The 14812-nt window shown below is 43.1% G+C and overlaps 1 protein-coding gene across 1 annotated transcript; it reads right to left on the bottom strand.

Moving 5' to 3' along the window:
* Positions 1-2542: 2542 nt before the first annotated feature.
* On the bottom strand, positions 2543-5674 carry LOC143545362 (29 kDa ribonucleoprotein A, chloroplastic-like). The gene is made up of 4 exons (XM_077037269.1): positions 5616-5674; positions 3402-3503; positions 3000-3305; positions 2543-2908 (listed from the first exon to the last, which is right to left on the bottom strand). The coding sequence occupies exons 2-4, from the start codon at positions 3450-3452 to the stop codon at positions 2846-2848; spliced, it is 420 nt and encodes a 139-aa protein (XP_076893384.1). The 5' UTR covers positions 3453-3503; positions 5616-5674; the 3' UTR covers positions 2543-2845.
* Between the last annotated feature and the right edge of the window lie 9138 nt (positions 5675-14812).

The following is a 14812-nucleotide window of genomic DNA, read 5'->3' as shown; positions in this document are numbered from 1 at the left end:
GGACATTCTATAAACATTTTTTAAGTTTGGATTAATCACATGCAATAGGTAAATGTTTGGATCACTACAATCCAATAACCCTAATTGTTAAGTTAAGATATTAATTGACAAAAGAGAGCCAATGTGATAAAATACAAAACAATAATGTTTTAATGGCTTGTCACTTGTTCAATTAAAGTTGTGTGTTAATATGGATTTGGGGGCTGTTTGGTTCATTCATATCTGAATGAGTCAGGTCTGAATGAACATCTGTCCCATTCAGCAATAACACCAAGTCTGAATGATTCAAACCTAATTTTAACCATTCAGATGTTTTTTTGTTTGGAACCAAACAGTCTGAAGTCTGAATGAATCAGATGTTTACATCTGAATGGTTCCATTCAGATGTAAACAAACAACCCCTTAGTCTTTATGCTCATAAACCATGTCAATCTGTAGTCAAGGTCAGGTTCTTATTCTTCTAACATACCATGATTGAAAAACCAGACTAGATCAATGACTACGAAACTAAAAACCAACTTCTTGTCGCTACTAACTGATATCAATCCGTTTGTTTTATGTTTTTATTCCGTTAAGGTTATGCTTAAAAGTTACTTTAATCGGTTAAACTAATAATGTGTTTGAACAATATAAACACTAACAAATAAATTAATCAATTTGGTTTCAAAACTTAAGATGCATATCCAAGTCTTTTCCATATGCATTTTGTAAAATCTAATCAACATGAAAGACATATATTTATGCATGCATTTTAATGAAAGTGTGAAGGAATAGCAAGATTTATCCAATTTGGCTATTTTCCATGGAAAGTCTATCAAGAAACCACTAACTTTGATTCCTGCAATGGAATGATTAGAAATCACTAACCATTTCTTGAGTGGTTTCATATCATTTAGTGTGCAAATCCTTTTTTGTAAACTATTGTTGTGACACATGGATATATAAATATGCAAATATTGTATTTTAGTTTCATTTGTGGACCCCTTTGGCAGTTGAAATAGAAAAAAAAATAATACATAATATTTTATTAATGCATAAAAACTAAAAAGAATATTCATCAGATGAATTCTAAGTGTTAAACCCATTTTCTTCATGTACTAATAGCATGATTTGAATAGAATAATGCTACCTAAACACTATGATTAAGTCTATTACTCAAGTCTGTCTCACATACATGACATCATGTGTGACATAGGAAGTAACTATAATATAACCACCCTTAGGCTTCAAGTCAAAGATAGCAAAGGTAAAAACAATCATTTAGGCCACAATTCTCGTAAGCATGATTTCCCAACTTAAATGGAGTAATCATTCTCTTATGAATGCAGTATTGATAACTAGAAGCAATTAGTTATTCATAGTGTTTTGTTAAGAGAGGAGATAAAGATTAGGCTATGCCGCCTACGTGATCCTTTGGGCTAATTATAAATTAAGCCCAACTTCAAAGCGTCAAAACTCTCTTACGGTAAACAATCAAAGACCCCAAGATTAGTCGGAAGCTTGGGACGATCCCAAGTGGCCAAATTTAGGATGGTGAGATGTTCTAACAACATTGTTGTTGAACTTGTTTACACATGAAGAACATGTTTTTAACATAAAAACATAGTGTGTTCATCATCTGCAAGTGCTAAATATGTCATCAGACCACTAAGTGAATCTGACACAATCCTCACCTTAAAAGTCCACTTGTTCACAAGCATACAATGATGGCAAAAACCTCAAAAGATAAGTTCATACTCTCACAACTATCAGCCTGGACCGGACCCACAAACGGTCCACTACTGAGACCATTTCTTGCTATTATTTGACATCCTTTAACGATCGACTTTTTAAATGTCAAACACACACATGAACGAAGCACTCGGTTACAAAAACAAAAGGGGTCAGATGGTTTAGTGACTGTTTGGGGGAACTTTAGAGGTCCACCACTCACTAAGTCACTATAGTTGAATTAGAGTGTGTAATCTAGCAAACATACACATATGACATATTTGTATAGGCCCATTTGAAGGGTGCGCAAATGGACTCATAAATCATAATAATGACATACAACAAATACATGTGAACAAAATGACTTCTAAAATAAAATGTTTGATCCATTACTATTTACTATATATTACCCAACCAAATGACACTTTTAAAATAAAATGGTTTCAATCTTGTCCTATTGACGGGTTGAAATGTCCAATTTGAACACAACCCATATTTTTATTCGTATTAAAAGCATCAACCCTAACACGTACACAATTAAAGTCGTGTAACCTGAGCACACCCGTTTAACTCATTTATCTAAACATGTAAAACGGTTTGTCGGGCGATGACTAAGTTGTAAGCGTGTTAATTAAGTTGGTTGGTTGTAAAAAATTGGGTTAACGAGTAGCAGTCGCCTCACTTCACTATTCTAAACGGGTTCAACATATCAAACCAAGCACGACCCTTTATTTTACAGGTTAGATATGCCAACCTGTAAATCTGATTATTTTCATGTCGTGTTTCCACTTGTGTCAGAAATAGCCACCCTAACGCTAACAATAAACCCGAACCACGAGTTCCTTTGATTTAGCATAATACCCCAAGTTGTGCATCATCAACAACATGCCAATGCACACCCTTTCACAATGACTACTGAATCTAGATATAACATGACTAGGATACAACATCTAAACATACAAATTTTGCTAATCATACATATACACTACCTAAACTAAACACACCTACAACATTTTTAGTCCTGATATTTAACTTGGAAACATTCCTACCCGTACCTTTCGCATAACCGTTGTTTCTGAACTTAGAAGGAACCGATACAGACAAAAACCACACCTGCAGTATAAGATGATGCATTTTATTGGTGACGCCTTTGTGGAGGTACAGCAACACTAACTTGAATGTTTCTGCCATCAAGATCCTGCACAAAAAGCATTATTATGATTCAGCAAACCAAAAAAAAATCAAAAATGAAAAAAATGGTCATAAAATAAACTAGGGGGCCCACTTACAACACCATCAAGTGATTTAACCGCGTTGTAAACCTCATCTGCACAACTATAAGTCACAAAACCGAAACCCCTTGATCTACCGCTATCTTTATCATAGAACACTTTCGCTTGCATAACATTTCCATGCTCCCAAAATAAAGTTTCAAGGGTTTCATTGTCAACATTCCATGAAAGGTTTCCAACATAAACCAAATTGTTGGTGATATGATTATTCTCACTTATTTCATGATCTCTCGGCTTTTTGATGAACGGTTTCTTTCTTGGTGGTGGTCCGTAATTGACCTTAAGTTGTCTCCCATCAAGCTCCTATGGTTTCGAAAGGATCTAACACATTAACATTTTTAACACCATAGAATTTATTTTCAACATCCAACGATAGTTATACTGCATCAAAGAACTTACATAGCCATCAAACTTCTTTGCAGCAGCTTCAGCTTCTTGAACCGATGACATTTTTACAAAAGCAAATCCTCTGCTTCTTCTGTTCAGTTTGTCATATACAACCTGCAAGATATTATTTCAGTTTGTCATATCAGAGACGAAAATGATGGGATTAACAGATATAACAGAATCAGAATTGTCTTCTAATGAACATAACGAGCAATTTTAACCCAGTATAAAAAAAACAAATAAAGATAATCAGATATGAAAATAACTACCTAAACTGACTCTATGGGGTGTAAACTAGTCCTGAGCTTTTCATAATTATATGCACTTATCTATCATTATAATATTTATTTATAGTGTAACTAGTTTGAGGCCCGTGTATTACATGGGTAATTGTGGAAAATTTTAAACTTTGACCATCAAGTGAAATACAATCAACAAATTGATCATATATTAATACAATTACAATTAAATTAAAATTACAGAAATTACATAACTAAGATTACACAAATATGTTACAAATAGGTAAAAACTTACTTTTACACTACATTTGTTATTGTATTAGCAGGTATACATTGTTTTATCAAAAATCAAAATCTTTAGTTCATGTCTGCTTATAACTCTTAATAAAGTACCATATAGGTGTGGTTATAACTCTTGATATAGCCATATATAGTTATCCATGTGACAAAAAAACGTTCTCCAAGTACATACCAACTCTAGATAAATGATAATATATATCCATAATACTAATAAAAAAATATATTTATACACATAAAATATCATAGCTTTTAATCAATTAATATAATGTCATTTGAAAACATCTGCTCATGTTTATCCAAAAATAACATTATTATCCCAAAAACCATATACATGAACTTTGATGATATAATCATCCCTATAATCTTTATAATTTGAAATTGATTGATCATGATAAATTTGTTGTCATTAATATTCTGTGTAAGACAAATTTTTAATTGACTTTATATGTTACAATTAAAAATTGTATAATCAAGCAACATAAAAACTGAAAATTTAAATATAACAAAATGATTTGTTTATTTCATATGAATGTAATTGCCAGGAAAACGAAAAATACATACTAACATTAAAACCATGTTCAAATAATAGTGATTATTCTGAGTTAGAAGAATATTGGAAGATTTAAAGTTGCATAAAGTGAAGGTAGTGATTCTTATTTATAATCGTTGAAAGTAGGGCTGTCACTTTTGCCTGTAATATGAAACCCAACCCAAGAAAACCCGTACCTGAACCCAAACTAACCCGACCCGAGAAACTCAAACCCAAAAATATACTAACCCGAACCTGAACCGAAGTAATTCGGGTTGGTTCTTGGGTCAGAATTCTAGGTTTCATGTCAACCCGAAAACTTTTAGTTTTAAAATCATATGTATTTTTAGGTATTAAAGGCTAAGCCTTAGCCGCTGACGTTATCAGGATTTAGTCCAAGTCGATTGTTCTCATTCTACATATTATGAATCGAATGTTTATTGTTTATTATTTTGAATATAAACCATAATAAACACTTTAATTAAGACTTCAAAATTCATTAATCGTCTCTTGTCAATCCATATGGAGAATACTTATTATATGTAGTAATGGATTTTGTTGGAATAAACTTATAATTATTATGTCATATATTGAAATGACTTAAAAGATAAGGACTATATATAAAAATTGGTTGAGAAAAATGTGAGGAGGGCTATAGTATTGACAAGTGGCAAAAATTGTAGGCTTTTATTAAAATAGATAGATATTCATTACCTAATTATTTTGATCATGACTTTATAAAGAATAATAATAGTTATTATATAAATACATTAAAAGCTCGTTGATTAAATGAGCCTCAATAAAAGGTCAAACGATTCGAGTTTTAAGCAAGCCGATCTCACATAGCTCATTTGCGGCTCGTTTACATGCCTAAAATTAATGCATTATCCTGTACCAACAACAATTCATGTGTTTAAACTAGAGGTGTAAACAAGCAGAGCCGAGCTCAACTAGACCCGAACTAAATGAGTTTTAATAGTGGATGCTTGAATAAGCAAAGTTGGAAATAAGTAAAAATTGGGTTTTTTACATTCGTTATAACAAATTGGGGTAAATAAATGAAACTAAGTTTAAAATCAATGAGCATAATAATAATAATAATAATAATAATAATAATAATAATAATAATAATAATAATAATAATAATAATAATACAACCTCAGCGGAGTGAACGTTTCCGGATTGTTGAAACAAGAGAGCAAGCGCGGCGTTATCGACGTGAAGAAACACTAACTGGACCCCGGGCAGATTGCTGATAACCTAGGGGTTGGATAGCTGTTTCCCACGAGGGGTTAGACCCTTGGAAGATGGTTCTTCTGATAACCTGCAAAACAGACACCGTGAGCTCGTCACTGAGAAGGGGGGGGGGGTTCCTCCTTGTGACCACCCTCCGGCGTGAGAATCAGACTAGATTGCTCTTTAAATATATAAGTATATTAAGAGATTGCTAGAGCAGATATCAGGTATATTATGATGATAATATGATAATGTAATGTTATTGGATAATACCAGATAAGATCAGATGGTCATACCATTTGGGGTATTTATAGCCGAAGGTAGGTTTCCAAGGAGGTATGGCCGGCTGCAACAGTGTTCCTGTTCACCAACAGTAGCCTACGCACGTGCCCTGCTGGTAGTTGGTGGGTAGGCAGTGGCTGATAGTGACCAGGCCTGCTGCACACTATTCCCTTTCCACCAACTGCCGGCTACGCACGTGGTATGACAGTAGTTGGTGAGTAGGCAGCGGCTAATAGTGATACAGTACAGGAGCATGCTGCTCGCCATACTGTATCAGTGAGCTGTCGTATCTCTGATCAGATCTTTCGCCCATACCTCGTCAGGTATAGTAAAAGATCCTTCAGTATACGGACTGGCTTGGCGGGAGTATTCCCCCTCCCGCCTCTGTGCGGGATTACTCCCGGCTTGGCTCATTCCTTCAGGTGACACTGAAGGATCGAGAGCTAAGTGCCTTGTGCGTGTAGCCATGCTGCGCGGGTGGCCTTCCCTAATGGCTTGTATCCGAGGCTGCGGGAACAGGCGGAGTCCTTCACCATTGGGAGGCATTTCCTGCGGGACCAGCTTGCGTACTGCGCGTAAGGACGTCACGTCTCTGAGCATGGTTGGTCCTGCGGGTGCAGTTGGTCTCTGCGCAGACGTCCCTGTTTAAGGTGAGTCTTGCGGGTCCAACTGGGCTCTGCTGGGACCTACCTCTTCAAGTCCCCCCAGTCCAATGTTCTTCTCATGCGTGTTTAATAAAGTGAGGTGAACTTTTGGACTTAAGCAAAGGGTTTTGAAAAGGGTTTTGTAAGGTTTTCCATGGGGATTCTTTCCGCGGAAGTCCTTGTCACTTGTAGAAATGCCCGAGTTTCCTGCTTGATCTTTGGGTATGATGCGGGTAGGTCTGTAACCTCCTCGCAAGTCAGGAGCATTGAGTTCCAGTTGTATGGATTTTCCATGAGGTTTTGGTAGGTTTGAACATAGTGATCAATTATGTTTAGACCACCAATTCCGTCCTGGAGCTTCAAACAACGTAGTTCCCGACGTTCCTGTTATGCGGGGATGTTATTTCCGTTTCCGCAAGCATTGCCCAGAAGATCCTTGGTTTCAATTCTCAGCGGAGCGCTAGGTATGTGAAGGGTTTTGCCTTAACACTGTACCTGCGCTCGTCTTACGGTTACTTTACTTCCAAGGTATTCCTGGCGTCAATTCCCTGCGGGTGCTAGGTATGTGAAGGGTTTTGCCTTAACACTGTACCCGCATCCGTCTCACGGTTACTTGTTCACCAAGGTTTACTTGGCTTCAATTCCCTGCGGGTGCTAGGTATGTGAAGGGTTTTGCCTTTACACTGTACCCGCATCCGTCTTATGGTTGCTTGTTTGCCAAGGTTTTCTTGGCTTCAATTCCCTGCGGGTGCTAGGTATGTGAAGGGTTTCGCCTTAACACTGTACCCGCATCCGTCTTACGGTTACTTGTTTGCCAAGGGGTAAGGGGTTTTTTCCCGCTTATTTTTTAATATTTTCGAATTTTGAATTTTGAAATTCGAAGAGTTGGTAAGGATAAGAATAATCCAAACATCTGAAACGTCGTGCGACAGTTTCTTCTGACTGTGTCAGGACGTGCAGGAAGTTATGGTGACGTGACAGAACATGGTCATTCCAGTCGCTTTTTCAGGCGCGTGGGCGTGATTTTTCGGGCGCGTGGCCGCGATATTACTGGCACACGTCCTTTCAACAGCTGTTGCCAGCCTGCTTTTTGCCACGTGTCATAGTTTCATTGCACCTTTGATTTCTCTCTCCTCCGCATTAAATTCACCGCATTAATTGCGATTACTATATAAAGGGGAAGAGGGTTATTTGCAATTCATACTTTCACCTTTCTTCTTCTTCTTCTTAGTGATTTCCGGCAAATACTCCCCTTTTTCAGGCAAGCATTTTCCCGAAATCACTTCTCTTTCTGCAAAAAATGTCTTCTCATGATGCCGACGATCAGAAGACTGCTGGTGAGTGCCAGTGTTCTCTTCCTGTCGATCTGTACCAGTATATCGTCAGGAAGTTCATGCTCGAGTCTCTCGAGCCTGAGTTTCCTGAACCCCACCATACTGTGTACGATGCCCCTAGTGGCAAGATCGGGGTTTATGCTGCATTCTTTGTCTACGGGAACCTTAGGTTCCCGTTGACAAAGTTTGTGAATCGTGTCCTTGAGAGGCACGGCGTTCATTTGACCGAGCTGCACCCCATGGCGATCGCCAAGATTCGTCATTTTGAGTGGGTGTGCCGGATTCTGGGCATCGAGCCCCATGTGGACCGCCTGATGACCTTCTACACTTGGAGGTGCATCCAGGGGTGGTACAGTCTTACAACCCGGATTAAGGGTTTAAAGATTTGTACCACCGAGCGGAGTCTTCGCTCGTGGAGAAGAGAGTTCTTCTTCATATCCGCTCGCGCCATCCCCATTGCTATGAAGTTCAAGAACGGCCAGGCACTTCAGAGCCTTCACGCCCCCAACTACGAGGAGGCGGAATGGTTCTCGAAGATATCCCGGGTCCAATCCCCGGTTTTCCGTTTTCCGGAGTCAGCGATGGTAATGCTGGGGATGAGCCGAGTGTGGAAGGCGGCGAATGCGCAGAAGGTTCCGATCGTCCTTGAATATGGTTCGAACTCTGTCCCTTATGGTATGTCTTGTTTCTTTTTGTTGATTTTGACTTTTTTCTAACTTTCCTGTTTTTTTCAGAGGGGAACGACCTACAGTCGCTCCTGAATCCGCGGGAGGAAGATGGTCCCGCACGGATGGGTACTCGTGCTCTGGACGAGAACGAGTTGCCCATCCTAGAGCAAACTGCGAGTCGGTTCGTGGAGGTTTACCCGCCGGGCCAAGAGATCCTGAGCCACCGACGGCCAGGTAAGCCTATCTTCTACCCTGAACCCCTCAATGCTGTGCCTGCTGCTGGAGTTCTTGACATTTCTTCTTCTGAGGAATCCGCAGAAGGTCCTCCTTTGGTGCGCAAGAAAAAGGCTGTTGCCGGTGTGAAGGGGAAGGAGAAGGCCTCAACAGCTGATCCGGTTGTTCTATCTGACTCGGGGTCAGATAGTGAAGAGGTGGCGGGGAAGCCCGGTGGTGAGAAGACCACTGCTCCGGAGGCTACGACCGTTACCTCCGGAGAATCAACGAAGACGACGGTGGCCGGTACCAAGAGGCCGGCTCCATCGGGTTCCTCCCCGCCCGTCCGTACGTTCAAGGTCAAGAGAACCCGTAAGTATAATCAAAATGCCTTCGTAGATGTCACTTTATAATTTTATCTAACACTTTCTTCTTTATGCAGGCGTGGATGTTGACGCATTCCGGGGTGAACCGCAGGGGAGTATCTCCCCGCCAATGACGGTAGGCTCGGTCAGCCTTCCTGAGGCGTCGACCCAGGCGCCTACGCCTGCATCCGCTGGTCCAGTTCGTTCCTTCGAGCCAACTGTTCCGGCCGAGATGACGTCACCACCGGCCGTGAGTGCGATTTTTACAGCATCCTTCACGGAGCCGGCGGTTACTGCTGCTGCTAAGGAGGCGGCGACTGCGGCGGCGACAACGGCGACCACGGCGGCTGCCACCATGCCCGCGCCATCGGTACCGACAGCCGGACCATCAGGTACGCGCAGGGCTTCCCGCCGATCTTTGCCACCTTCCCATCTGCCTGACCTGTTGGATGGATTTCCTTTAGGTTCAGGTGATGGGTTTGGCGGATATCGGCCTGCCATTGACCCTACAGGTGCGTAGGGTTCTTCTTTTTCCTTGTATTTTTTTTTATCATCTTTTCCTTACTGTCTTTGTTTCTTTTGCAGTGTCGGATTCCAATGAAGTGTATGTTCCACGATGGAACATCCGCCGAGGAACAACCCTTCGCACCCCTGGGGAGTGCGTGGACTGTGCTCGCCACGCTGCTCCTCATGGTGCGTTGGGGGAAGCCATGGCTAGCTACCAGGAGGGTAGGCTAACCAATGAGCTTCGGGTTCTCCAGGCCCGGATGCAGCCCCGCGTCGAGCTGCTTTGTCGTGAAAACGACAAGTTAAAAGCAGCTCACGCCAAGCAAATATCTGAAACGCGGGCTCTGCGGGAGGAGAACCAACTGTTGGCCGCGGCTGCTGCCAACAAAGAGAAGGCCTTCAAGGCCCTCGAGGTTGAAGTTCAGGCGCGACTCGAGGCCCGCTCTAAGGCTGCCCAAGCTGTTAATGAACAGCTTCGGCTAGCTAAGGAGACTGCGCGAAACGCAACCGAGAGGGCTGCCAAGGCTGAAGCTGTTGCTGAGCCTCTTCGCGAGGAGAATGAGCAGCTTAAATGCAAATTAAAGGCTCTTCAGCATGCTCATGACGCCTTGGCAATGGAAGATGCCAAGAAGCTGCAGGAGATTCTTGACCAGAGGGGGGTGCTTGACCAAACCGAGCGGAAGCTTAAGGGCGTCGAAGAGGCTGCCGCAAAGGAAGTATTACTTGCCAATCTGAACCGAAGCGAAGCCGAACGCGCCCGTGATGAAGTGCAAGCTACCCTCCAATGGCTACTTCGAGAAGCGTTGCCTCAGGTACTTTTAACTGTCTTCACGCTTTCTTTTGTAAGAAAAAGGTTCTAATACTTGTATATTTTTTTTTTCTGTAGGTTGTGCGTCGGGTCTTTTCGGAGACCTCTTACGATGATGCAATGACCGCAGCCCTCAACGCTTCTCATGAGGATGGGGAAAAGGCCGGCTTCATGCTTGGTCTAGGGTTTGTTGAGAAAGGCGTCCCGCCTTCCAACTTCCCTTTGTTCGATGTGGATACCGAAGCCATTTATGACCAAGCATTGAACCAATACGCCGCCTTCCCGCATCCAGTGGTGGAGAAGGTGGACGAAGTAGCTGCTGCTGATGATGGGTTAGCTGTCCTCAAAGCGTTCCTCGAACCACCCCGTTCTTCTGACGGAGCGGGTCCAAGTGGAAGCGGCCCTGAAGCTTGATCTTGAAGATCCCTGCTTAGACTTGTATAGTTTTTCTTTTAGGCGGGTAGTTACCCAGCCATTCTTGTAATAGATTGTGAAATATTAATCTTTTTGCATATAAGATTGTTATTTCCTTCCTTGGGTTCCTTGCTTTATAAACTTATGACTTGCATACTTAGTTTGAATTAGCAATTTTCCAAGTGTTTAGAATAAGAACCTTTGAACGTGGTTGATGATGGGTTAAAGTTTCGCCTCCTCCTTCATGATTGTGCGGGTAAAACCGTCACTTGCACTTGGTAGGATGGCTAATCTTTAACCTCTATCTGACCTGCGTGTAGGTTTTTCTTTTCGAAATTTCTAAGGCATTAAGTTAAACCTTTGAACGTGGTTGATAATGGACTAAAGTTTTCGCTTCCTCTCTCGTGATTGTGCGGGTAGAACCGTCACTTGCACTTAGTAGGATGGCAAAACTTTACCCTTATCTGACCTGCGTGTAGGTTTTCCTCACCTTTTGAGGATAAGTTAACCTTTGAACGTGGTTGATAATAGGTAAGTTTTGCTTCCTCTTTCGTGATTGTGCGGGTAGAACCGTCACTTGCACTTAGTAGGATGGCAAAACTTTACCCTTATCTGACCTGCGTGTAGGTTTTCCTCATCCTTTTTAGGATTTTTGTTTTGAACCGTTCGACGCGCAATTGTCAATAGGTTAATGCAGTTTCCTTTAATGATTCGTGCGGATAAACCGGCACTTTCATTTAATGGGATAATTGAACTTCCCTTCAACTGACATGCGTGAAGGTTTGCAACGTTATTGGGTTCGTGCGGGTAGGACCGCCTTCCCACGCAACGACTTCGCGTAATGTGAATGCCGTTACCAGTGTTGCATAGTTTAACCGTTCGACGCGCGGTTGTTGATAGGTTTTTATTCAGTTTCCTTTAATGATTCATGCGGATAAACCGACACTTTCATTTTTGGGTGCTGAAATTTTTTTTCCCCTTCAACTGACCTGCGTGAAGGTTTGCCACGTTATTGGGTTCGTGCGGGTAAGACCGCCTTCCCATGCAATGACTTGACGTAATTATGCGGTGAAAACCGGCATATTAGTTCAGAAAAGTGTAAATGTAAAATCATCAGCTTCGATGTTCTTAAAGAGAATCATTTCCATTAGAAGTGGCTCTTTGGCCTTTTCTTTACAGATTGGAATTGATTTACATGCAAACTGTGTAAATGAGCTCCCTTCCGTGTTGTTGGGATGGGAGCGCCATCGAGCCGATACGCACCTGGTTCGGGATCTCGTTCTTTGCGCAGCATGTAGTCTCGATTTTGAAGCTGGAATTGATTCGTGTTTTCCCCAGCTGGGGTTCTACACGCACCCGCCTGCTCAGCCTTTATTGCGCCACGAGGTGCGCGAGCGTCCCATCTCTGACAAATGCTTCGACCATGTCTTTTACATCTATGCATTCTTCAGTGTTGTGGCCCTTTGTCTTGTGAAAGTCACAGTATTTGCTTCGATCAGCATCGTGACGACGTCGAAATATTGGAGGCTTTGGCCATGGGAGCTCTTCAGTGGCGAATATCTCAGTGACGCTTTTGGTGAGAGGCGTCCATCTGGAGTTCCGGTGCGACTGTACATTATCCCTTCCGCCCAACCGATGTTGTAAGCCGGATGAGGTGTCAAAGTTTACCCTTGACTGCCAAATGCCTAGCTTTCGTTTTTTATTTAGTCGGGCGGTGAGGACGTTGTCTTCCCTCGTCCTCTGGGTGTAGAGGTTTGTGCTCTGTGGGAGATCTCTACCCAGTTGCTTCTCCGTTTCCGCATAGCGTTTTGCTGCTGTCATGATGGCATCCCATGTGGATGGCATGCCATCTTTACCCGTTAGGGTGCGGATGAGCTCTGGGTCATGCGCGCCCTGGATGAAGGCAGCGCGAACAAGATCTTCGCTGATATTGCCCAAACTTAGCTTCTTTGAGTTGAAGCGAGTGATGAAGTTTGGCAGAGATTCATCTTCCTCTCGTATACATTTGAGGATTGTCCATTGTTCCTCGGTATACTTCCATTGCTGGCTGAAGTGTTGGCTAAACTTCTGCTGGAAGTCTGCCCAGTCGTAGATGTGGTTGACCGGTAGGCGATCAAACCAAGCTCTAGCAGCCCCCACCAGCGTCATTTGGAACATGTAACACCACGTGGGTTCCGTCCAATTGCTAACGGTTGCCCCCGCTATGAACCTGTTCAAATGATCGTCTGGATCAGATAGGCCGTCATATGTGCCTATGTTAGGCATTTGTTTGGCACTCTTCGGGGCAATTGCTTCAGCAATGTCCCTTGCAAATTTGGACGTTCCTGCATTTGCAACGTTTGGTCTGAACGTTTTGGAGAAGTCTCGTGGACTTCCACCTGTGCTTTTCGGTTTGTAGGCTTGTCCAAAATGCCTTTTCGGTTGGGGTTCCATTTCCTTACGCTTCCCTTTTGCCCTATGGCGAGGGTTCGCGTCGGAGTCGGATTCCTCCGAGTCATCCTCCCAGTATTCGAATTCGTCGGCCTGTTGCACGGAACGCAAGCGTTCGTCCAACTCTGCCTGGAATTCCTTTTGTCGTGCCTCCGCCCATGCCTTGACTTCATCGAGAGTCTGGCGGGGGAGTCTTCGTTTCTCAAACTGGGTATCGGTGGATCCCAGTAGGCGGTCATTTACTGCACTTGCCCCTGCTTTAGTAAGTGGGGTAGTGTTCGTAAAATTTACTTCACTTGCTCCGGCTTCGGTAGCCGGAGTAGTGTTTGTAAAAACTGTGTTGCCGGTATTCCCCCCAATAGCTGGGGTTGTGGTTACCGGAATTTCTCTAACCATCTTTTGTAGAAAGTTTTGAAAAAACTGGAGAAAATTGTAGTTCTAGCTTTATGCACGGATGGCGCCAATGAAGAAACACTAACCGGACCCCGGGCAGATTGCTGATAACCTGGGGGTTGGATAGCTGTTTCCCACGAGGGGTTAGACCCTTGGAAGATGGTTCTTCTGATAACCTGCAAAACAGACACCGTGAGCTCGTCACTGAGAAGGGGGGGGGGTTCCTCCTTGTGACCACCCTCCGGCGTGAGAATCAGACTAGATTGCTCTTTAAATATATAAGTATATTAAGAGATTGCTAGAGCAGATATCAGGTATATTATGATGATAATATGATAATGTAATGTTATTGGATAATACCAGATAAGATCAGATGGTCATACCATTTGGGGTATTTATAGCCGAAGGTAGGTTTCCAAGGAGGTATGGCCGGCTGCAACAGTGTTCCTGTTCACCAACAGTAGCCTACGCACGTGCCCTGCTGGTAGTTGGTGGGTAGGCAGTGGCTGATAGTGACCAGGCCTGCTGCACACTATTCCCTTTCCACCAACTGCCGGCTACGCACGTGGTATGACAGTAGTTGGTGAGTAGGCAGCGGCTAATAGTGATACAGTACAGGAGCATGCTGCTCGCCATACTGTATCAGTGAGCTGTCGTATCTCTGATCAGATCTTTCGCCCATACCTCGTCAGGTATAGTAAAAGATCCTTCAGTATACGGACTGGCTTGGCGGGAGTATTCCCCCTCCCGCCTCTGTGCGGGATTACTCCCGGCTTGGCTCATTCCTTCAGGTGACACTGGGATCGAGAGCTAAGTGCCTTGTGCGTGTAGCCATGCTGCGCGGGTGGCCTTCCCTAATGGCTTGTATCCGAGGCTGCGGGAACAGGCGGAGTCCTTCACCATTGGGAGGCATTTCCTGCGGGACCAGCTTGCGTACTGCGCGTAAGGACGTCACGTCTCTGAGCATGGTTGGTCCTGCGGGTGCAGTTGGTCTCTGCGCAGACGTCCCTGTTTAAGGTGAGTCTTGCGGGTCCAACTGGGCTCTGCTGGGACCTACCTCT

The sequence above is a fragment of the Bidens hawaiensis genome, unplaced genomic scaffold (genome assembly GCF_021521415.1).
Source record: "Bidens hawaiensis isolate Kalapana, Puna unplaced genomic scaffold, B.hawaiensis_p1.1 tig00013942_1, whole genome shotgun sequence".
NCBI lineage: Eukaryota > Viridiplantae > Streptophyta > Magnoliopsida > Asterales > Asteraceae > Bidens > Bidens hawaiensis.
Note: the sequence above shows the minus strand (reverse complement) of the source record. Positions and strands in the feature narration are given on the sequence as shown.